The sequence below is a fragment of the Periophthalmus magnuspinnatus genome, chromosome 7, assembly GCF_009829125.3.
Source record: "Periophthalmus magnuspinnatus isolate fPerMag1 chromosome 7, fPerMag1.2.pri, whole genome shotgun sequence".
Lineage (NCBI taxonomy): Eukaryota > Metazoa > Chordata > Actinopteri > Gobiiformes > Gobiidae > Periophthalmus > Periophthalmus magnuspinnatus.
This window is the reverse complement of record NC_047132.1, coordinates 18260740-18284269: the sequence shown is the minus strand read 5'-3', so window position 1 is coordinate 18284269 and position 23530 is coordinate 18260740. Positions and strand designations below refer to the sequence as shown.

Genomic DNA, 23530 nt, shown 5'->3' with positions numbered 1-23530 from the left:
GTTCATCTTGTGAGTATGGAAGCCCTGAGTAGCAAGCAGAAAAGAAAAAAAAAAGCATCATTTGGGCTCCATATCTACTTTTTTTTTTTTTCTCTCCGGTTTGAGCTTGTAGGTTGCAGCCTTTGCTTACAGATTTTTGTTTTTTGTACTGTTGGTGTGGCAGATGGGGGGGAAAAAAACACATCTAAATCTAACTAAAGTGTTTTCACAGTATATTATTTGAAATTACAAAGACAAGTACAGAAAAGTGAGTGGAGGGTGTGCTCATTTAGGAAAGCTTGGAGTTTTAACACGGGAGACCTTGGTTCATGACCCATATTTTCCATTTGCAACAACAATCCCATATGCACTTCCACCTTAGCTCTGTGCCCCCTACAACTGCCTTACCCAGCTGGTGCTGGAGGTGCAGAAAGGTTTTGCATCTCTACGTGTGCATATGCCTCAGTGTGTGAGTTGCTGCATGTTTCTTATTTGTGCGACAAGGTTCTTCTAACTTTGACTGACAGAAGTTGTGTAAACCCAGGTAGTCAGTGGAGCTTAGCCCTGCTTGGAGATGGTACTCCTTGTAGGATAGGACGTTTCAGTCCTTAATGTGTAGTTGAGCTTTGGTGCAAATGAACCTGTTATGTCACAAAGAAGACAAGTCTTGAGCCTATAGCATAATTTAGTGTCATAGCAAATTTGCCAATTGGTTTTGAGATAGTATTTGCCAATTTTAGTGGCTACATAGACCCCAAACTATACAGTATGTGATCATTGATTCCTATTACTCCCTTACTATTCATAGAGAAAATAAAGACAGGATTGTGTCTTTTTCGCATTTTTAAACAGAGCGACTACATATAATCAAAACTCACATCAAAAATGCATTTTGAACCACAGCTTCCCATAATAAAAGCTAATGCTTTACCAAGTGAGCTAGACTTTGATTCAACTATCAATACATGCCCCCAGCCACACCACCAGTGCAAAAAAATAAGAAGAAGAAAAAGAACAAGAAGAAGAAGAAGAAGAAGAAGAAGAAAAATAATCATCAAAATAAATTTAGAAACTGGAGCCCAAATGTCTTTTTTTTGCTTTGCGCTCAGGGCTTCAATGTGTGAGGCTTTGTGTGATTGGTCCACTCTGCACAGGTGGATGAGTAGAACACGAAATTACTGAAGAACCTTGACCTATTTGTGTATTTGACAGCAAGAAAAAAAGTTTAAAAAACTGTTGAAGGTTGTGACAGATTTAATTTCAGTTACAATAATTAGCGTCATAATTGTATTCATAAATAATAATCAGTTGATTTTTCACACAGATACAGTCATGTGACCCATCATGTGACAGCATTATATACAAATCAACGGGCCTCAAATAAAACACTTTAAAAACAGAGACAAACAGCAGGAAGAGCCGCCTGCAGCAATTAGACCGAGCCCAGTCCATAAGGTTTAATACAGTCTGCAACAATTAGACCGCAACTTCATAAGGCTTTAGACAAGACAGAAAAGAACACAATAAAACCAGACTTTATCAACAATTGAATATTAAACCACCTAATAGAGTCTTGGTTTATTCTTGGTTTAAATCCTTGTTTTGAAATTATTTGGCTTTACCATTGTGTGAAATATAACAGCATTTGCCCTTGTGAATCCAGGTCTTAAAGGGCCCATATTACGCTATTTTCTGATCTGTTATAATGTCCTTTCTTCATCGCAAACACACCTGAAGTTGTGTTTTGTTTCATGCAAATGTTTAACACACAAACTCTGCATATTCAGGCTGAGTTCTTCTCTCAAACAGAAACACACTGTTCTACCTTGTGATGTCATGTGGTAATACAGGAAGTGCTCCACTGTTTTAAACTCCATACACTTTCACTAGAATCATTTGAAAAAAAATTGCTCTAGAATTGCCAATTTCTACGGAACTAAAAGGTAAAAGGTTAAGCCGTTAACTTGAAAACTACCAGTACATGACATCAAAAGGTGGCACTGCATTTTGAGCTTTGGAGATGGACACAGACTAATAATAAAGGATTACACAAACCAAATGTGTGAATGAAAACAAAACAACTCTGTGTATGTTTTTGATGACGCAACGACATTCCAATATGACTAAAAGGTCACGAGTCACTTTTCCGCATTTACCATTGCCAGATAGGGACAGTTTCTTGATGATAAAGTCTGGTTTGGTCCATAGATTCCTTTATAAACCTCTTGAATTTTTGCTGCAGTGAAACCTTTGGAAAGCAGATTAAGACAAAAAGCAGCAGCGGAAAAATACAGACCTTTACCAGAAACATTTGACAAAAACACACGTACACACATATTTTAAATCAGTTCACACCAAATCAGTGAAAAAGTTGTTACAGTTGTTATAAAAATAGCAGTAAAACATGACTACCAACAACCCAGTTTCACATCAAGAAACTTTGTCAGGGCTGGGATGGGTAGAATACTTCATTTGCACAACCCATATAAGATGTTTTGTAGAAAAGATAAAATGTTCAAATTGAGATGTTTGGACATGTACAAAACAGGGGTAGTGAATACATGGGTAGAAGGATGCTGAGGCCATGAATCAGGAGGCCTCCTAGAGGAAGACCAAAGAGTAGCATAGCGGGAAAAAGCGAAATAAGTGAAAGTGGTGTTTGGTGTGAACTGAATTAAAACAATACATTCAAATACAGGCTCCGTTCACACTTTAAACTGTTGTCATAGTGTTTTCTAGAGAGCAAATGCCACTATTCACTACTATGGGTGTTATGTGGTGCACAATCTGGACTGACTATCATAGACACACACGTATTCTTTCTCTAAGGGTCATTAGGTTAAGATACACTTCATTGTCCCCATAGGGAAATTTATCCTCTGCATTTGGCCCATCTTTTAATACCGCTGGAGCAGGAGTAGTGTGTGCCCTGTCATTGTGATCTTGTTGCTAGGCTTGGTCAGAACTACCCTGGAGCTGAATTGTACCTATTGTGCATGTTTTGGTTTGATGGGGGAAACATGCATGTCTTTGGACCGAGGGAGGGAGAGGAATGGACCTACGGAGGACATACACACTCCACTCAGCTCAGGAGTCTAACCCATAACCTCCTTACTGAGAGGCAGGTGACAGGATAACCACTCTGCCATCGTGCACCACTGTCAAACATGTTAGTGTACAATTCGCATATATTAATATTTTCTTATTTACATCTCTCTCTGTAACCGCTGGGAAAGTGTTGTGTGGACGGAGCCTGAGTTTATTCCAAATAAAATCCAGTCCGTTCCAGTTTGTAAGAAAAAACAAAGAAGAATCAGCTTCATCCTGAGGTGGAACTAGAGCCATCTTTACTGACCCGGACCAGCTCCTGAGACAGAACCTCCAGGTCCTAGAGCAGAGAGTAGAAAAATGGGCGATATATCCAAAAAAAAAAAAAAAAAATTGTAATATAGATAAGAAGATATGCTAAATTAGAATATCAAGTACTATATTGTCTACATTTAAAACTATTAAAATGACAGCAAAAAGAACTCATTAAAATCTAATGGAAAATGGAAATGTTTAGTGTAATCTTCCAAACAAGGGTACAAAGTGATATTTCTGCACTTGTATGGTTAATCTTATGGTCCATTCAGTATTTGTGAGATGCTTGAACCTCAACCAAGCAAATAAAATTGTTATTGAGATAATGTGGAAAAATTCTGAGATTTTCATTTTTATCAATCTGTCCTACAGCTAGTGTCAAGACCACCTAAATATTCCTCTAGACTAGGGAGGGGCATTCCAATATTGGTATTGACCGTTATCTGGCACCACTGCCCCAGTCCCTGTGTCCTCAGTGTATCGGATTTGTCTTTTTGATCAGACTAATTAGTAAAACTGTTAAAAAATGACTGTATGTATTGGCTGTATACAGTAACATTTAACAATTATTAATTTTCTTCATGTATTATTTAACAAATATATATTTATATGCCTGGGGCTTGGTATGGACTATAAAAGCTAAATATTGGTTCTGCAAATATTGGTTAGGTTTAGGGGTTAACATGTGTAAACTGGTTCGGTCCCTGCTTTTACCTTCTGTAGGTGCATGTTCTTTGTCAGCTGCTCCTCTAACATGTTCTGGAGCTTCTTGTTCATCTCTCGGAGGTTGTCGTCTCCAGGTTTGACCAGATCTCTCAGCACAGAGCCCAGTTTACCTCTGTCTGTGTGGGGCGCACTGTGAGCCCCTCCAGTGCCTGAACCGGACACGTCTGAGGGGAAAAGACAAACATGTAAAAAGACAATGTAGAACAAAATATAATGGTGCAATATTCAGGGATGCAGGGGATTAAGAGTCTGCCTTGGAAATGGAGGGTTGCCAGTTCTTATCCTGGCTGACCACATGTTCTTATGTGGCAACAAGAAGTCGCTCTGGCATAAAAATTTGCTTTGGTATTGCTATTCATCCTGGGATTAGAGTATGACCTGGTTTAGACCTGGTTTCAAGATTTTTTGGTCAGTTAAAATGAACTTTTCTGGTGGAGGGTCTGCCACTTATTTGTCTCCACAGAGATGTTATTGCTTGCCTGGTATGTTCCACAGTGTAGCATTAAATCTATATCTTGCATTTATTTCACTGAAAAAAAATAAAATAAATAAAAGATCCATTGTGTAACTTTGCTAGCATGGGGCTTCGCTACTTGTTTGTCTTCATATATATCATGTTTTTATGCTACATATGTTTAAAAAAAAACCTTAACCATTCATTCTTACTGTGAGCTGTGCTGCCTCTCCAAAGACCTGACCCATGTCACATCAACTGCTTGTTTCCATGGAGACAGAGGTTTAATGTCATACTGTTGAACACTTTAGCAATAACATGAAGACAAGCAGGTGGCAGACCCTCTATCAGAAAACTTAGTAAACCAAAATGAAACATGGATGGCTAAAAAATGTCTTTGTTATATAAACTCTATTGAACAATACTCACGATATTATAATTCAGGCCAATACAGTTGACTTTTACTCCTCCTCTAGTACACAAAGGAAGAAACTCACATAAATATTCAGGCTACAGTGGTGTTTGAAAGAATGCAGTATTTGCTTTAGAGATGGACTTTAGGACACGACAAAATGGATCTGAGAGGCTTAGGAAAATGTGAGTTATAGAAATCGTAAAGGTTTAAATCCAGGGCTTTCCTATGAAAGTGTGAGCGCATTAAACTGGAGAGAGACAGTGAATATGATGGAAATATAGGGATTTAACTCAGAGCTAGGCCCATGAAGCAGAGGGGCAGAGGGGAGAGGAAACCAGCGAGTCGTGAAATTAAGAACAGACTAAGAAACACATGCAGTGGACACATGTAATAGGAGAAATGGAACCAATCACAAATAAATTGGTTCCATTTCTGAGTAATGGTACAATTAAAACATCATATTGTTTTCTGTCAGTCTGTCTTTTTAAAGTGATTTTCTCAAGGCTAGGGAGGTCATATTAATAAATCTTAGTCTTATGATCATTGTGAGAAAAAAACGTCACAACTTTATGGTTATTTACGATTATAGAAACCATGGCCAAACTGAGAAATCCTTAATTCACTTTGACTTACACTGAAAGATCACTATTCCTCTAGTCTTGCATGTACCAACTTCATAAAGGTGAGCTCTCTAAAGTCTGCATATTCATGTCAGATTAACTTTATTCTTTTTATTTAAAGCAGCCATTTTATGCAAAACAATATATTATTGTTCCCCCTCATCAATTTACTCTCAAATTTGTATGCATATTTGTATTGTATGCATATTGTATGCATATTTCAACAATTGCATATTTTCAAGCGCCACATTGCTGATCAACTCCCATTGTCACCGTCCCCGGTCCTCGGTCCCCCCACTTCTCTATACTCATACTGTCAATTTTAGTTTATGAGTAGGACTCATAGTCTTTTGGTACAAATGAAAAAAATTTGTTGCTCGGACTTTTTAACCAAGTTGTTTTAGATCAATATTGTGATTTAAAATGTCCAAATTAAGCTTAGTCATTTCAATGTATTCTATTTTCCAAAATGGTAAACCTAATTTATACGATTATCTATTTTTCAATCTTACAATTATTTTTACAACCAAAGACTGCATAATAAAAGTGGACTAATGGAGTGTGACGGCAGCCATAGCATTCAGTTGCAAACAAAAAAAGCTCATGGATGCTAGTAGTTATAGCGGCTAACCAGATTGGTCTGTTATTAACTTAGGGGCAAAATGGTGAAAATAAAACCCCAGTATCATGTAGAGCCCGAGAGTAGCTGTTGCAGAGAGAGAGGTGACAATTTATCATTTGAAGTCAATGTAGATATAGAAACACTTGAAGATAATTGATGATAGATGAATCTTGCCTCATTGTGAATGCCTAACCACTCGCTCAATAAAAGGAGTAAAATGTGAAATATTGTCTCCATTAAATCTTTAAGTAGTATTTTTCCCCATCATGTTCCTTTGTAGATTTCCAGTGACGTTTCTCATTACGACGGTGTAGACAGCAGCCAGGCATAGCTCAGAGGATTCTGTTTGTCTGATGTTATATTTATCTCTGTGTTTCTGTCCTGTTTTTAATAATAGCTGTGGATTATTGCCTCCCACTCGCCGTCTTCTTCGGCTCGTTTTGAAATGAGCCTCTTCTGTCAGAGCCTAATCGCAGTGTGGAACAGAGAATCATGTGGATCAGATTGACTTTTTTCTAAATGAAAGTAATGTGTTTGTTCCCAGTCCAATGCTAACTGCCAGAAATGTGACTGGCAATTTATGCAATGACATAATTTTATTCAAAAAATGCTCCTCAACATTCCTACTGAGTGGCAGAACTTTTTTTTTTGCTTTTTATTGCCTAATTTTTGTCCATGGAGCTATTGTTTTCGCCCCAGAATAATTAATTATTAATAATACTTCATCGCATGGACTGAGAAGCATCTTATTTAAGGAGTGAAAGTTCAACTGTGTCTGATCCCAAAAGTCTGTCCCTGTTGTTTAACTGCTAACTGGTTTCTACTACTGTTTACCTGATGTTCTTATTTTAGATGTCAGGTATAAACTAAATATTTAGCAGTTTCATTCATATTTGTTATTAAGCTGTAGCAGCTCTTTCACATTTTAAATGTGTTTTGAGTTTTTATAAGAGAAAATGTCATTACTCATCACAAACATTCATACCTTTGACACCCAAAGTTCCAAAGGTTGTGATGTTATCTACATAACCTCTACAGCTTGTCTGACCCACACAATAGGTTGTGCGGTTGCGTTCATGGTTCATTTCATAGTCATGATTCATAGTTTGTTTAAAAGAAATATCTACTTATGATTCTCCAGTAACTTTATCATTATTTAATATTGGCTCCACAAACGTATAATTTTAAACTATCATTTTTGTTAAAACCCTTTTAACTGACAACAATCACATCTGTGGTGAATAATGGCACCACTTTCTGAAGCTATTCTGAAATTATTATTTTTTTGACTTTAGTTTATGTTTAGTTATGACAAGTTGTGTCAGTTTTTGTTTCAGATAGATATTACCCATAAACCATTTCAACAAATCTAATGTAGAAAAGTAAAACAGCAAATTTCACTATAGATTTCTCACCTGTTGTGATGAACACATGAACAATATAAATAATTCAATTTGAAGGGGAAAAAAAATAATGGAAAAGTCCTACCTCTGCGACTGTCCATGACGTACATCTCGATAATCGCACTCTTTTTACAAATGTCCTCAGCCATCGACGAGCAGCTCACCTCCAGATGTTTCACCTGAAAACAAAATTATAAAATTTTACATCTGTTATACTTCACGTATAAAATGTATTATTGTCATTATTATTATCACGCAAAATGTTTGCCCATTGTATTATTCGTGGTACTTTAAATGCATTAAAAGTCATACCTTTTCCTCGAGCATCCACTTCTCCTGCTGCACCTCAGCCAGCCTCTGAAACAGCTCTCCCACCTCGTCATCAGAGAGGTCGGCCGGGCGCTGCGACTGAGGGCTGCCTCCTCCAGACTGAAACACACATTTACACCAATACTAGCATTGTTATTATTACACAGTAGACCTCTAGATCAGTATAATACAAACTAGTGTTTTCAAATATTATCATTTTTATTCCAGATGCCTCCTCCAACGTCATGAGTTGGCTTGAACTGAATTCCATGCCCATCTTGATTTTAGGGGTTACAACAGGACTCATCTCGTTCACGTGGAACTAAATAAAGTTTAAAAACAGCTCAGATCTATTCACAGAGCCTCTATCAATAGAACAACAAAAGACTGGAGTAAATTTAGACTCAGTTCTAAATATAAATCTCACATGTCCAGAAGGAGGAGAAAGAGTGAGACACAAACACGTGGACAAAAACTACAGCACTTTTCATTCCAAACAGAACTAATCACTTACATAAACTAGTAAAAATAATTCAACTCATAACCGACGGACATAACGGACATTGGTGAGATTTTTTAAGGTCACCTTGATTGTCAGGTAGACTCATGAATGTATAGAAAGACTCTGCAATGCAATTAATCCACTAACTTTGAGTTTACATTGACAAGCCAACCTAAACAAAACAGAATGGGTTACTCATTTGACCAATTTGTCACCTAATAAGCTTGAAAACCTAGAGGAAGTTGAAACTGACTATACTTACTACTATACTCTGAGCAAATTCTCATTGCTTAATGCCAGTCTTAGTAAAGAAAGTCTCAAATAAAGCAAATTTAAAAAAGCAAAAAAAAATTTTTAAAGTGGATTTAATAAAATTTCCATTATCTGTATCACAGCTTCAGTATAGGTCAATATTTTGTTTTCGAGCTGACCACCTGACAAAATAAAATAAACTGAACTTATTTGAAAATTATAATGCAAAGAGGGCACTTAACAAAATATGACTACACTGCTTTCTTACAGGTTAGCAGTGAAATATTGCTGTGGACATTTAAACATCTTTGCTATAAATATTATTTTTCCTTTTTATACATTTCTTATGTAGACACTGTATTAAGATAGCAAGTTCACTTCAAGTTTATAGTCATTTAAAAAAACACATTTCTGATAAAAAAAAAAACAAACAAAAACCCAGATCAGTCAATCTCTTCTAATGTGATGTTTGTACAGTCATACCTTGCTTTCATTGTTGTAATTCTTTTTCGGATTGCACTCATGTGAAAACACTATACCTTGCTCTGATTGGCTGGCTGCTCCTTCATCATGTCTTTGAAGGAAAAGGAGGACACAGAGGAGGAGTCTCCAGTTTGTTGGGTTCGACTGGGACTGTGGATCTCGGACAGGTTTAGCTCTTCCAGACCTAGAGAATTATAAACAAATATTCAGCCTATATGCTACCTGGAAGCCAGGCTGGAGTCCTCCTGGAGTCTCAACATTCTAATCTATACAGATGGTCTCAGTGCACTCACTCCCCACTTCTCAGGCAGACCTCAAACAGAACTGTGCAATCAGGTTTGTTTATTTCAGTGACACTATGGAAACGAAGTTCATTGGTCATCTCAATTTCTCTCTCTCTCTCTCTCTCTTTGTATAGAACAGGAAAGAACTATCTGTCTCAGTTGTTTTTTCAGTATATTCTGTGTATCACCAACATTTAATTGCACTCTCTACTTCTAAATTAAAGCAGTATATATGGTAAAAAGAATGGAATAGTTACCAGCCGTTCTGGTTTTGGTGAGGATGTCCTGCAATCTCTCTTGGAGTTTGTCAGCTCTCTTCCTTTCCAGCTGCAATTGTCTCTTCAGGTCCTTTAACTACAGAGACATGATGAAGTTTTATTTAATGGTCTGCTCTTTTTTCATAAGCATCAATCAGTGTAAAGTATAGGATGAGAACAGTTAGATAATTGTATCAGTGCACAGTTCACTGACCCTACTGAAGGAATACTAAACACAACATACTGCAGTGGTGGGGACATGTTCGAGGACTTGACTACATGATTTAAATAGATACTTATAGGAACATTTAAAAAAAATAACATTTAGATTTTTAAAGAGGGTCTATATTATGCTATTTTCTGATCTGTATTATGATATTGTTTTCTCATGAAAAAAAAAATCCTGGAGTTGGGTTTTGTTCACACATTTTTAATACACAAATCCTGCATATTTAGTGTGTTCTTTTCTGAAACAGAAAACACTCTGTTCCACCTTGTGATGTCATGTGGCAATACAGGAAGTGCTCCACAGTGTTTTTAAATTCCATACACCTTCACTAGAATATTTTGGATAATTTCAGCCTTGGAATTGTCAAGCTCTACTAAATAAAAGGTAAAAGGTAGGTGTTAACTTGAAAACTTCGGCTTCATGATGTCTCAAGGTGGAACAGAGCATTTTGAACCTTGGAGATGTACAAAGAGAAATAAAAACGGCTTAATCAAACTTATGTGTGAATGAAATAAAACACAACTCTGTATGTTTTTGATGAGGTAACAACATTATGACATGGCTTCAAGCTCACAAGAGTCCCTTTGCATAGTATAGAACCTTTAACAGTGGCTCGAGTCCAAGCCAGTAACTCACCGCAGCACTTCCCTTCTTCTCCAGAATCCTCTGTCCATCCACTGTGTCTTTTATTTCCTGAAAAAAAAATGCATCAAGGCATTAGGCTTAGAGCAGTGTTCTGGTCCCTGTAACTCACATCCACCAGTCATCATATTAACTGCAAAGAATGACAACAATTGCGTCTAATATAGTTTTATATACAATCACCTGTCGGAGTTTGTCAATGGTTTGGTTGAGTTCGTCCCCTTGTTTCTCCTTCTCCTGGAGTTGCAGCTGCACTTGCTCCAGCTCTGACTGCTTCAACTAAAAACACAGCGAAAAAGACAAATGTCAAATTTACCATAATTTAAGACCAAATGTATCAGAAATGGACATTTCTGAAAAAAACATTAGAAGGATGTCTGCTCTACAAGCTGTTCATCTAGAGAAAAGAAGTCATCGCTGCTTCACAGAAATATGTCAGAGTAACTTTAACATTCAGCATTAAAATAATGAAGCAGTTCTATACAACAGGACTAATAACTAGATTGTAAGTACCGTAAATATGGTTAAAACCAAGACTAACCCAGGTCTAAACCAGATGTACAACAGGGTTAAACTAGAACCAAACCTGATCAAAAACAGTACTACACTAGATCTTAACATGGCTTAAACAGTGATTAAACCAGGTCTAACTCAGGTCTAAATTTTGCATTTGTTAGCTCCTTTTTCCTTCTACAGTTTTAAACTGTTCGGCACATGGCCCCTCTTCTCCTCTGTGTGCCTCTAATCTCTCTGTGTTAAATGATTATTAAATTAGCACTGGTCTGTATTAATCCTTGAGCTGATTAATTATAGACTGGTGTTCCCCTTAGACTTTGATAAGGCCAGAACAGACACGACTGCACCACAACTCATCTATTCAAAACAATCCTTTTGTTTAAACTGGTTTGATTTTGCCAAAATATTGCTATGCTACAACCACAAAATGAAGGTGACTGCCAACGTCTAACTTTATTGCCTGGTAACTCTATTTTACATATTATAATATATATCTGCATTTATTTTTATACAAAGGGATATCAGTTTGGTGACCACTCCCTCCATAGCACTTTGAGTCAAATTCAGACATGACCATGCAATCAGATATGTTTATTTCAGTGATGCATGTGAGAGAAGGAGCCCATTGGTCAAACATCATTTAGAACAAAATCAAATCAAAAGTTTTTTGTTTGCTGTGATATTTTTTTACTTTATTTTTTACCTCATAAGCGACCATATTTGTTTTGATACAGAGGGAGCATGCGTGTCCCCTGTCCACTTATCAGTCATGCCCATTTGAACTTGAGGTGATGGACAAGTATTCACATCTTCATATAGTATTTCAGAGGTGTGCAGGCAAATAACTTTATTCATCTAGGCAGTAAAAACATGAGGTCACATAATGCTAAAGAGAAATCCATAAATAGGACTAGCACAAATATTTCTTATTTTTATGGTGGAAAAAAAAAAGAGTTAATTGGGCAACGAGTGAGTATGGTCTTGTGAGAAGCCTGCTCTGTCCGCTGTTTATTAAATGTACATAATCTCGTTCAGGAGGAACTGAGTGTGAAAAGTTAATTAAACTCTGACTCTCATTAACGGTGGGTCACCGGTTTAACAAGGGTCTCTCTCCACTGTCTGCAGGCAGGCCCAAATGTTTTACACACTGTGGGGTTGTAATTCCACATTTAAGACCCAGGTTTAGATCTGGTTTAGTCCTGGTTCATATTTTGGATCTTGTTTGGGCTTCATGATCAAAAATCAATCTCTGTCAATTGCTATGGAAACTCACTCCCACATGTGCTGCAACATTCAACTGCTCTACTTTTAATAGCAGTGGTGGCTCAGCTTTTTCTCCCAGTGACCAACATTTGTGGATATAATGGCAACCCCTTCTACCTGATTAGCTACAATCTAATAATAGGTAAATACTCTATAGAATCAAGTAATACATAAGCCATTTAGAGGAAAAATGTGACAAAAAATAACCAGTTTCGGATTAACGTATTCGCTAATATCAAACGCATGCTCTCTGGGTGACTGTAGGGGCGTTACCTGCATCTGCTCAGAGTGGTCCTTCTGCAGTTGCTTAACCTGCTTCTGATGCTCCATAATCTTCTGTTCCAAGTTCTCCTGTGATAAAAGGTATGACATGTACAGTTTAAATAGAACAAAGGATTGAGTTGTTACTAAATTAATCTGGTTCACACTAAAACCACTAAATGAGACATATGCTCTTCCTTAGTTAAAAGCTACACTTTTCTATCAATTTTTCTTTATTTTTCAATTACACTTTGGTGGACATGAGCTACACCTCTAAGACTACCACCAATCATATATTTATAGAGGGAAACCATGGTGCCCAAGGAAAAGGACACAATAGCAGTAAACAATCCTGATAGTGGGGATCTATCTGCCAACTTTCTAGAAGAAGCTGAAGTGTTCAGTATTGTCTCAAATAAGGCCCATGTACTGGAGCTAGTCTAATCCTGTTCTTTGGTCCTGTTTAGTATCAAATTGATGTACTATTGAGTTGAAACCAGATGACATCACATTATATAGGCCACAACATTATATACAGATGGGGATGGGGCAGCTAAAATTAATAGTTAAAATTATGTGTTTGCTGAAATATAGCAGGCTCTTGGGTTTAATCACAAATGGAAACTTCCAACATTTGTGCATTTAAAGTTTGGGTTTTCTTAAGAAAATCCAATGTTATCAATAGAGAAAAGTGGCTCTTGCCTCCAATCTGGGAGTATGACATCATGACATTCTACAATCAGAAAATCACCAAGTGTTATTGTTTTATTATTGTTATACCTCAGCTTCCTTGAGTCTCCTCTCAAACCAGCCTTTAGTCCCCTCCATGGACTGGACCTGGTTCTGCAGCTCCTCCACCTTCAGCACCAGCCCCTCCAGTTCTTTGGTTTTAGCCTAGTGGAAAAGGTAAATGCTTTATTTACCCTAAAGGAAAAGGTAAATGCTTAATTCCACAGATGGTATAGAAAGGACAAAGATGGACAAATAAATTCTAAGTACACACATAGGGATAAATTACAAAAAAATCATCATGTCCTGCTAGTACCTTCTCCTCCCTGAGCTGCTGCCGTATCTCCTCCTCTGACCTGTTCTTGTCTTCATGGAGTCCTCGGAGTTCTTTTTCATAGCGAGCTCTCACTGCCAAAACCTGAGAGACAAATAAGGCACCTCTTCATGAGTAAAAAAATTACCAAAACATATGACCATAAATTACATACTTATTTGAGACATTTTTTCAATAGTTAAATATTCATTCATAAACAATGGTGTTCTGTATCTCACCTCCTTCTCGTGCTGCAGTTTGAGGTCAGACAGTGCCTCCTTGTGGTCAGACTTCTCCTGGTTCAGCTGCATGGCCATGTCATCCAACATCGATTTCCTTTTCTCAGCTGTCTGAATGTTCAAATAACCAATTCAATTAGTTTAAATAAAAAAACAATTTAATTCAACTGAATTAGAAGGTTCTGGCCTTTACTGTTACACCTTTTTGGCTTCATCGAGTTCCCGTAACAGTTTGTCCTTCTCGTGTCCCTCGTCTGTGAGCTGCTCCAGAAGTTTCCTATTTGCAAAACTAGATTCCTATAGACATTTAAAAAACATCTATTATATTATTAAATACTGAATACTCAAGCTATTTTGACACATTTATTTTATTACACTTTTTAGTACCTGTAACTGTGACTGCAGGTCATCCTTCTGAGCCAGTAAACTCTCATTCTCCACTTGTTTCTGCTGCAGCTCACTTGTCAGCGCCTCCTGCTGTTCACGAAGCAGGTTCATCTCCTGAGTCTTTGCTGTCTGGATCTGAAGGAATCAAAATACAAATACATTTTACAATTTTATATAGACTGTCACTTGTACATTAGAGTAGTGGGGATGTACACACAGTTTACTAAGGACATTGAAAAAAGCAGAACAGACAAGGCAAATAAGGAGAAGCCAGTACTTTCAGATTTGCAGGGATTCTAAAGGTTTAAACTTCTGTGACCAAGATGATGTTTTATTATTATTGTAGGTTAAGTTAACTATTTAGGTAAGGATTCTGCCAAACTTCAATTTACCTGCTCAAGAGCACACAGGTGACCCCTCAGTGCACAATATTCCTGAAACAGTCAAGTACAGCTTAATACTGTGTGCATGGTTTGTTCATATTGTGAATCACCGGTACAATAGTGAAGCCCCTTTACTTGCCTTTTATTTTTGTACATATTCTTTACTGTACATAACTACACCCAGCAGCTGCTTTTTTTAATTATATATATATATATATATATATATATATATATATATATATATATATATATATATATATATATATATATATATATATATATATATATATATATATATATATATATATATATATATATATATATATATATATATAATTTTTTTTTCCCCATTCCCCCAATAAAGGTTCTCTTATATTTTGATGATCCCAAAATCATCTTGCTTGGCCAATACAAAATGATTTCTTCTTATCCATCATATTTTTATACAGAGGGATATCTGGTCTGGTCACCACGCACCTTGGGTCAGATTAAAACTTTTTTTTTTTTTTCAATGACAGATCTGGAATGAAGAAGCTTATTGGTCACCCATCATTTCAAATAAAATTACATTTCTGTTACTTCAGATTAACAGGTTAAGCTGAGTAAGTGCTCATTGATTCTGCAATGTTTTTCAGTTCCTTATAATATTTTGTAGCTTCCTTTTTTACATTCACATCTTTATAAAGTATTGAAGAAGTGTGTATTCTGGATCCCAAGCAAGAAATCTCCATAAATCACTGCCTAAGAACTGCAGTTAACTGGTTCCGGGGTATAGACTATTTATGGTTTTGTCACTTGGTACTGGAATTAGTTTTGTTGTTTTTTTTTTAAACTTAATGTCCTGCATATTCAGTTTTACCTGTTCTAGTGCTGCCAGGTTGGTTCTCAGAGCATCGTTCTCCTGAAGCATGTGATCCACCTGCTCCTGAGTCACTGCACTCTGATTGGCCACCTGAGCCAAAAATAATGGAGGCAGGGGACCAAGAGAAATGTAGGAAGAAGAGACACAGGAGCAGAAGCAGAGAGAGAAAGGAAGAGGAGGAGCAGGTTTACAAAACAAGTAGAACGCACCAAAGATATGAGTTGGAAGCAAGAATGGATCAGCCGAAAAGATGCTCTGAATACATCTACAATATAGTGTGTATTTGTTGTGGCGCAGGTATTTTGATAAAGAGCATCTCTCTCTGCTAGACCATTTTAACATGCACAACAAAAGTATAAAGTAAGATTGTATGCAGCAGAGAAATTGAAATTTTACCAAATGTTTGACTTAGGGCTGTGCAATTAATCAAACTAAAAATCTAATCAAAATTAAATTGTTTCAAATAATCAACAGTAAGTTTGTGTCTTTTAAATCAAGGGCTCTACAACCCATTGCCAAAAAACTGGCTTAAAAATAGATTTTACTATTCTTTTGTGTAAACAGCATCAATTCAGTGTTCATGAAATTAATATTCAATATCTTGGTTAAAAAACCAAACTGAAAATGTGATCAATATGAAGGAAAAAGCCCTTAATGTACTCAGATAAAATGGGTAATAAGCTTCTAATAAAAACTAAATTTTTAGTCGTGAATGATGGGTTTATAATAAATATCTTCCATTCTACGTTATGTAATGTGTTGAGTCAGTTTGGAGTTACCCGATATCTGATATCTATTACTTACATACACACATTATATATATACACACATTATATATATATATATATATATATATATATATATATATATATATATATATATATATATATATATATATATATATATATATATATATATATATATATATATATATATATATATATATATATATATATATATATATATATATATATATATATATATATATATACACATATACACATACCTGATCTCTGAGTGTGTGCAGTGCCAGTTCATGTTCTTTGTCTTTACTTTGGATCTGCTCTCTCAGTTCTGACACCAACTGGAGTAAACAAACAAAGTGAAGTTGCAAAATAAGAACATGGAGCATGCTAAGTAGCTATTATAGATGCAATAGATCTGTAGTTTAGTCCCAGTGAAATAGGGACTAAACTAGTATTACATTAGAGGATAAAATGTGCTTTAATAACAAAATTGTCTCTAAATCTGCATCCCTATAACCTGTAGTTACAAAGTCTGAACAGTCAGAGTGGCTAAAAGGAGTTAAGGAAAAAACACTGTCAGGACCTTTGAGACTCCTAAGAATAACAGACAACATAGCTTTTTGTCCTAATGCTATGCAACGCATGTAATTTGTAGTCCAGTAACAAATATTAGCACATCGGTGTCAATCACACCATTGAAAGAAGTCCATTGGGTCTCTTGTGCAGGTCTCTTGTTGTCTCACCTGATTGGCTGAGAGGAGGTCAGTCTGTATCTTATGTAACCTGGAGTTTAGAGCCTTTAATTCTTCTTCTTTTCGCTGATTTATTTCATCAATCTTTGTCCTGAAACAAATATTATATTTAAACATAGTATTTTTTTTAAATTAACAGAAACAAAAAACTTTTCAACTTAAAAAGACTTCAATTTCCTATGCCAATTTGACTCATTTTGAAAAGTTTTAAGTGTAAATGTGTTTCTAACCTGCTATCATTGTACAGAGCCTCCTTCTCTCCTTGCAAACGCTGAAAACTGCATAAAGCAAGTTAATCAGATATTTTATTCTCCAAAATTATACTACAATTAATATCAAATGGCAGCACATAGCATATTATGTTCCAATCAATTCAGTCAGTTATAGATAATGAAAATATAAAATGTGTGGTACCTCTCCTGTTTCTTTTTTAGTTTATCTGTAAGCTATAAAAAAAAATGTCAGTATTTAAATGGAAAAGTCAGCAAGACATAATAATATGAAGTAATTTACCTTTGCAACTTCCTCTTGTAGTTTAGAGATCTCTGTATGTTTGGAGGACTGTGGAGTAAGTATGACACAAAATAGAATATATATTAAACGTTTTACAAAACTAAAAAGCATGAATGTTACCAGTGTCACCTCAACAGATTTGAGTTGTTCCCTGAGTAGCCTCTGAGCCTCTTTTTCTGTGTTTAGGGACAGCTCCAGCTCTGGAACAGGAAATTTGCTTAACTGCAGTTAGTTTGCCATATGATTCCATCAAGCTAACTAATATAAAATACATTTCTAATAGATGTTGGTTAATATCTATTTTAAATTAAGATAAAATAAATTAAAACACCCACCACTAAGCCTTTTGTCTGTCTGTTCAAAATTATCTGAAGCCTGAAAAATAAAAAAACATATACATTACTTAGTAACAGGTTTGAAATTCTTTCTTCTAACCAGCTCTCTTTTGTGAACTCACATGTTCTTGTCTGTGATTGGCTGTAGGTTCTTTCTCTTTAGTGACATCACTTACTCCATTAGTGTTTGAGGTTTCTCCATCTCCCGCTGTGCGCCCCTTGTCCCGGTCAAGCTGGTCCTGTAGCGCTTTATAGATAAATATCACAAAATGTGTCAAGTTTTCAGAAAAATATAGATTAGCATCAATATAATGCACTATAATCACTGCTAAATAGGGTTTAATTAATTAATCCATAGGCCACCTTTGATTTTGTTGTACAGAGAGGTGTTCTCAGCCTGTAGTCGCAAAAGCTCATCATTGACTGTAGGTGGTGCTGTCGAAGAGGCAGAACTTGTAGTTTCTCCCCCTTCTTTGAGAGCCTTATTTTCTTGCTCTAACTGCTCAATCTGTGTGCACAGCTGCAATGACAAAAAGGTAGTTTCATCACTTAAATTACCAGTAGTTAACCTGAGACTAACACAAACTAAGTTCTAACTAGTGCACAGTAGAGACATAGTATACAGCACCTTGGAGAGTTCTGTCATCAGAGTGGAGTTCTGGAGTCTGAAGTCTTCCTCTTGACTGTGGAGTTTGGATTGGAGCATCTCATTCTCCCCCAAAAGAGCCTCTACTTCCTAAAGTATAATACATATAAAAATCATCAATTTTACAACAACTTTTAACTTCAACACACAAGAGCTTCTTCCTCTATACATGATCATTAACATCTAAAATATTTTTTAAATGTATTAAAATTCCTGTGTGTCATGCTCACGCCTCACCTGAGCCTTTTTACTTTTGGTCACTGCCTGGAACAGAGAATTTGAAGAAGTCAATAACAATGAAATATAAATATTTAAAAAAAACAAATTATAATATTATGAGTAACTTTTATTTTCATTACCTTCTGAGCTTTAACAAAGTCTTTCTCTAGAACAACATTTTTCTGGCGGAGATTATTCAGCTCTGAAATAAACAAAAATCGATTTTAGTAAAATTGTTAAACTATCCAAATGCCAGCAATTACACGCAGATTGCTGTTCATCTTTAGGTTTACAGCACATCAATGTTACCTGCAGAATTTTTCCTTAGTTCATCTGAGAGCTGATAATTCTGGGTCCTCAGCTCCAGGAGCTGTGCCTTGGAGAGAGAAGGGCAGTGTGAAATATTAAAGAATAAAAAGGTAAATGCAGGACGTCAGAGCTAAAGACTGAGGTGAGCTGAAAGATGTAACATGCATTATGAATTTCCAGCAGTCATAATTAAAGTTTTATAAATACCCTTTTGATGGAAATGTATGTGCATTCATGTTGTGAAGAATATTCTTATCATATGTCTCTGGCAGATCAAATGCTTTTACAGAGACTCAGAACAGACATTAACCTGTGTGAAGGCTCTAACCCATCCTCTAGGAAACCCTTTGTTGTTTTACTTGTCTTAACCTATGACTGTGAACAGATGTGATCCTAATTTTGTAATGTAAGATGTTTGTCATTCTGGTATAAATACTTAAAGCTCAGATGCTCTGGGGAAGAGATGCTTTAGGGTTGCCAAAAAACTGCCGGTCTGTGGCCAGGGCAGGCCTGGGCCCTGTCCTGTCCATATTTGTTGTAACAAAGAATAATCCTTTTTGTTCATAACTCACCAGGCTTTGAAAGTATATTATTATTCATCAAGAGTTATTATTTTTCCACAACAATAATGGTGTCAGAAATGTGGGATTTATGAGTGGTCGTCCAGAACACAGCGCAGATGGATTTGAACAAGTTTTGCCTGGTTATCTTTTGCAATACAGACTTCATTTGAGAGAATAGACTTTAAGGCAGCTCTGCTTGCGAACAAGTCTCTCCATAGCCTAGCACCAAAGTACATCTCTGACATGTTGGTACCATATGAACCATCTCGCACTCTGAGAACTTCAGGGACTGGCCTTGTGCTGGTGCCCAGAGTCAGGACTAAACATGGGAAATCAGAGTTTAGGTTTTATGCAGTGCAGCTAAAACCTGAAACAGTCTTCCTGAAGATGTGAGAAAGGCCTCTACTTTGACAATGTTTAAACCCAGGCTCAAAACAGTTCTGTTTAGCTGTGCATATGACTGAAAGGTTTTTATTCTGCACTCTTCCCTATTTTTTTATTTTTTTTATTATTTATGTTTTGAGTTCTTGTATTGTGATTTTAATGTATGTTTATTCTGTAAAGCACTTTGTGTACAAACTGTGCTATACAAATAAACTTGCCTTGCCTAAACAGCCTTAGCCTCCTATACAATTTTTGGCCTTTTTGGTTCCAAAATATCATGTGTGTGCCACTTGTACTTAAAGGGAGTATTAAAGATTTTGCTATTTGCTGATCTTTGTTATAATATTTCCTGATCAAACACCTACCTGGAGCTGTGTTTTGTTTCATTCATAAATGAATTCCATTGGAGTTCCATTCTCAGATGGAAAATACTCCCAACTACCACTACATGACATCACAAGGTGGAACAGAGCATATTGAGCTTTGGAGATGTAGATAGACCAATAATACAGGCTTACACAAACATGTGTGAATGAAACAAACACAACTACTCCAGGTATACTTTTGATGAGGTAACATTATAACATAACTTAAAACGAGGCTTAAAAGAGTCACTTTTGTGTAATGTAGGACCTTTAATTCATTAAAATTAGCTCCTTGACTAAATCACAACCATGTTAATCCCAATGCATATGAAAGTCTAATTCAACATCCAATCAATTTCAAGTGTGATATTCTGTAGAACTTGAACTCCACTTTACATTACATATCTCAACCTATTCAGCACTCGCTTTCAGCAGAGTTTGAAATAATAATGCTATTATTATTATTATTATTATTATTATTATTATGGCACCTTTCTAGACACTCTAGGTTTCTTTACAACAATAAACAAATACAAAAGCATTATTATAGAACAAGGTTAAATACAGTAAAACATGCAGTTAAAAGCATATAGCTAAAGCAGGGCAGTGCAGCTATGGTCTGGTGGTGTGTTGAATAGGCGATTTGAAACAGGTGCATTTTGAGTTTAGGTTTAAAGTGTGGGAGTGAGTTGGTGTTGCAGAGGTCAGGAGGGAGAGTGTTCCAAAGCTGAGGAGCAGAGCGGCTGAAGACTCTGCTCCCCATGGTGATGAGGCAGGCAAAGGGAACAGAGAGAAGACGAGGGAGACGAGGGAGACGAGGGAGACGAGGGAGCGGAGGTTGCGAAGGGAGCAAGCGGGTGTGGCAGGAGTTCAGAAAGATATGGAGGTGCAAGATTGTGGAGGGTTTTGAATGTGAAGAACAGGATTTTGTATTGACTGAGGTCTGTGATGGGGAGCCGCTGAAGCTGTTATAGGATGGGTGTGGTGTGGTTGATGGAGGTGATGTGTGTAATGATGTAGACAGTTGAGTTTTGAACCAATTGAAGTTTATATTTTTTGTTTGTTTGTTTTTTTGCAGGAGAACAAACATAAGGGACAGGACAACACATTGAAGGAATAATGTCCAGAAACATGCAATTTCAGTCTTAATTTTGCTTAAATTATGAATATAATTTGAAGATTGAATGAGTGACTTTTGGTGTACATAAATTATGCCAACTATGTATGGTTTATTATACTGAAAAAGTACAGTATAAAAACACAGGCTTCTTAATTGTCACTTGTCACATGAGGTAATGCTAATGAAAAACGCATTTGACACTGTAATATGTGACAATGTCCTTTTAATTATTGAGATAAAGTTGCAATAAGACCAAAGGGCATGTTTACTGCTATGTTATTGCACTGAAACTATATAAGCATTAGAAATAAGAGGAACAGTATCAAAATGTCATTTTTAAATGAGAAATGCTGGTTTTCCTGTTAAAAGTATAGTCCAAACCATGGCACCATTAGCTGTACAAGCTAGAGACAGGCTGTAATTAGCTGAAGTCAATGGAAAATAATATGTTTTTGTGACAAACAGTATGCAAACAACAGTTAGCAGCACGTTAGCATACAGAGCAAAAGGCTTATCAATCATTATACGATATGAACTTTGATTTCATATTTTTCACGATGCCCTAAAAGATGCGGTTGATGCTGTAATCGAGCAGTGCAGCAAACCCCGTGACTCTCATCTGGGCAGAACCTAGTGCTAACTGTTAGCCTCGGGACATACAAAATAAGGGCTAGCACTGGGGAGCTAAAGGAAGGGGGCAGCGTATATCATCATTTATTCACTAAATCGGAGAACAACACACACCGAAATAAATTAAGAGCATGTCTATGAACAACGTCTATTTATTAAAACCAAGAGATAAGTGATTTGATATGCCGTTCAGTCATCAGTGAGGTTTGAAATGAACCAACTCCAGTAACGGTTACCCTTCGCCTGATTACACTGACGGGTTAGCATAGAGCTAACAGGCGTCGCACCTGACTTTTCACTCTGACAACAGTTTCTACAATAGTGACAGTAAAATGAAAGATGCGTCCAGGTAAATGTGTCTCAGGTGAGTTCTTTACCTGCATCCGATGAAACTCCTCCTCGGATAAAGCCTGCGACAGAGCCATGTTTGTGTGCGGAGCTAGCTCGCAGGCTAAAGCTAGCAGCGGAGACGGACAGAGCGCAGAGAGCAGTCGCGGACAGATGTCTCACTCTGAGCAAGATTCAGGAACCGAGGGAGGAACACTGATTAAACATTGAAGAAGAACAGTATAAGGTTTCTATCCAAGTAGGCTATATTAGTTTCAAGAGCTAACAAATCTAGACTAATTGTAGGTACAAAAAAAAAAGAATAAAGTTGATGATTATTGTGGCCCTAAATATTAGCAACAAGTATGTGCATATAAACAGTAAGAGACAGTAAGAGATATTAACCAACGTTACAGTGGAAATACAAATGAAGGAAAATATCAACAGTATAAAGTAAGATTGATATTTGGCTGAACCAATTACCTTAAACACATGTGTCAAACTCAAGGCCCGGGTACCAAATGTGGCCCTCTACATCATTTTATGCGGCCCTCGACAGGGTAAATTAAATGGTATGATGGTCTTAAAATGCAATTTCATCAGGAGATACGCAGTTACACAGCCATATTTTTATATCTAGGCAAATACATATGCAACATTTGTAAATTGAATAAGTAATAAATACAGAAACAGTTAATTAACAAGTTAAAAAAAGCAGTACATTTGGCCCTTTAAGGGCAGCCATTTTGCTAATGTGGCCCTCGGTGAAAAATAATAGTAAACATGAGCAAAGCCTACTTGTGGATATGGCTTAGATTTCCGGTTTATTCATCATTTCATGCATTCCTTTGTCTTCTCTCCCATAAAATACATCTTATTGCTTTACCCTTTTTCTTCATCATTCCAATTCCCCTTTTATCTCATATTTCCAGTGTCCTTTTTTCAATTTACATATGGGACAAGCTCTTTTGACATAAGTCAAGAGTTAGCATGGAATACATCCACGATAGCATCAAAACAAAAGTGCACATTTGAGAAAAAAAGACAAAAAAGCAAAAGATATGGCTTATGATTTAATACAAGGGCAAAGTGAAATTTCATTTTTGGATTTACTGTATAAGGATGGTG

The 23530-nt window shown here is 36.4% G+C and overlaps 1 protein-coding gene across 3 annotated transcripts; it reads right to left on the bottom strand.

Annotated features, from left to right (window-relative positions):
- Nucleotides 1-1215: 1215 nt before the first annotated feature.
- gripap1 (GRIP1 associated protein 1) lies at nucleotides 1216-22573 on the bottom strand. 3 transcript variants are annotated; one of them, XM_033970141.2, is made up of 29 exons: nucleotides 22453-22573; nucleotides 19014-19080; nucleotides 18845-18906; nucleotides 18723-18749; nucleotides 18468-18575; nucleotides 18203-18359; nucleotides 17962-18086; nucleotides 17840-17879; nucleotides 17634-17704; nucleotides 17505-17552; nucleotides 17406-17437; nucleotides 17222-17269; nucleotides 16983-17082; nucleotides 16500-16577; nucleotides 15491-15583; nucleotides 14249-14383; nucleotides 14063-14158; nucleotides 13862-13972; nucleotides 13626-13727; nucleotides 13361-13474; nucleotides 12593-12670; nucleotides 10724-10819; nucleotides 10535-10591; nucleotides 9670-9766; nucleotides 9185-9312; nucleotides 7895-8011; nucleotides 7668-7761; nucleotides 4057-4232; nucleotides 1216-3367 (listed from the first exon to the last, which is right to left on the bottom strand). In XM_033970141.2, exons 1-29 carry the CDS (start codon nucleotides 22498-22500, stop codon nucleotides 3299-3301), a joined length of 2574 nt encoding a protein of 857 aa, XP_033826032.1. In that variant the 5' UTR covers nucleotides 22501-22573; the 3' UTR covers nucleotides 1216-3298. The 3 variants fall into 3 exon arrangements, with proteins under 3 accessions (XP_033826032.1, XP_055079018.1, XP_055079019.1); XM_055223043.1 differs by lacking the exon at nucleotides 15491-15583; XM_055223044.1 differs by lacking the exons at nucleotides 18723-18749; nucleotides 18845-18906; nucleotides 19014-19080; nucleotides 22453-22573 and having other exon boundaries at nucleotides 17962-18078; nucleotides 18468-18568.
- Nucleotides 22574-23530: the final 957 nt, after the last annotated feature.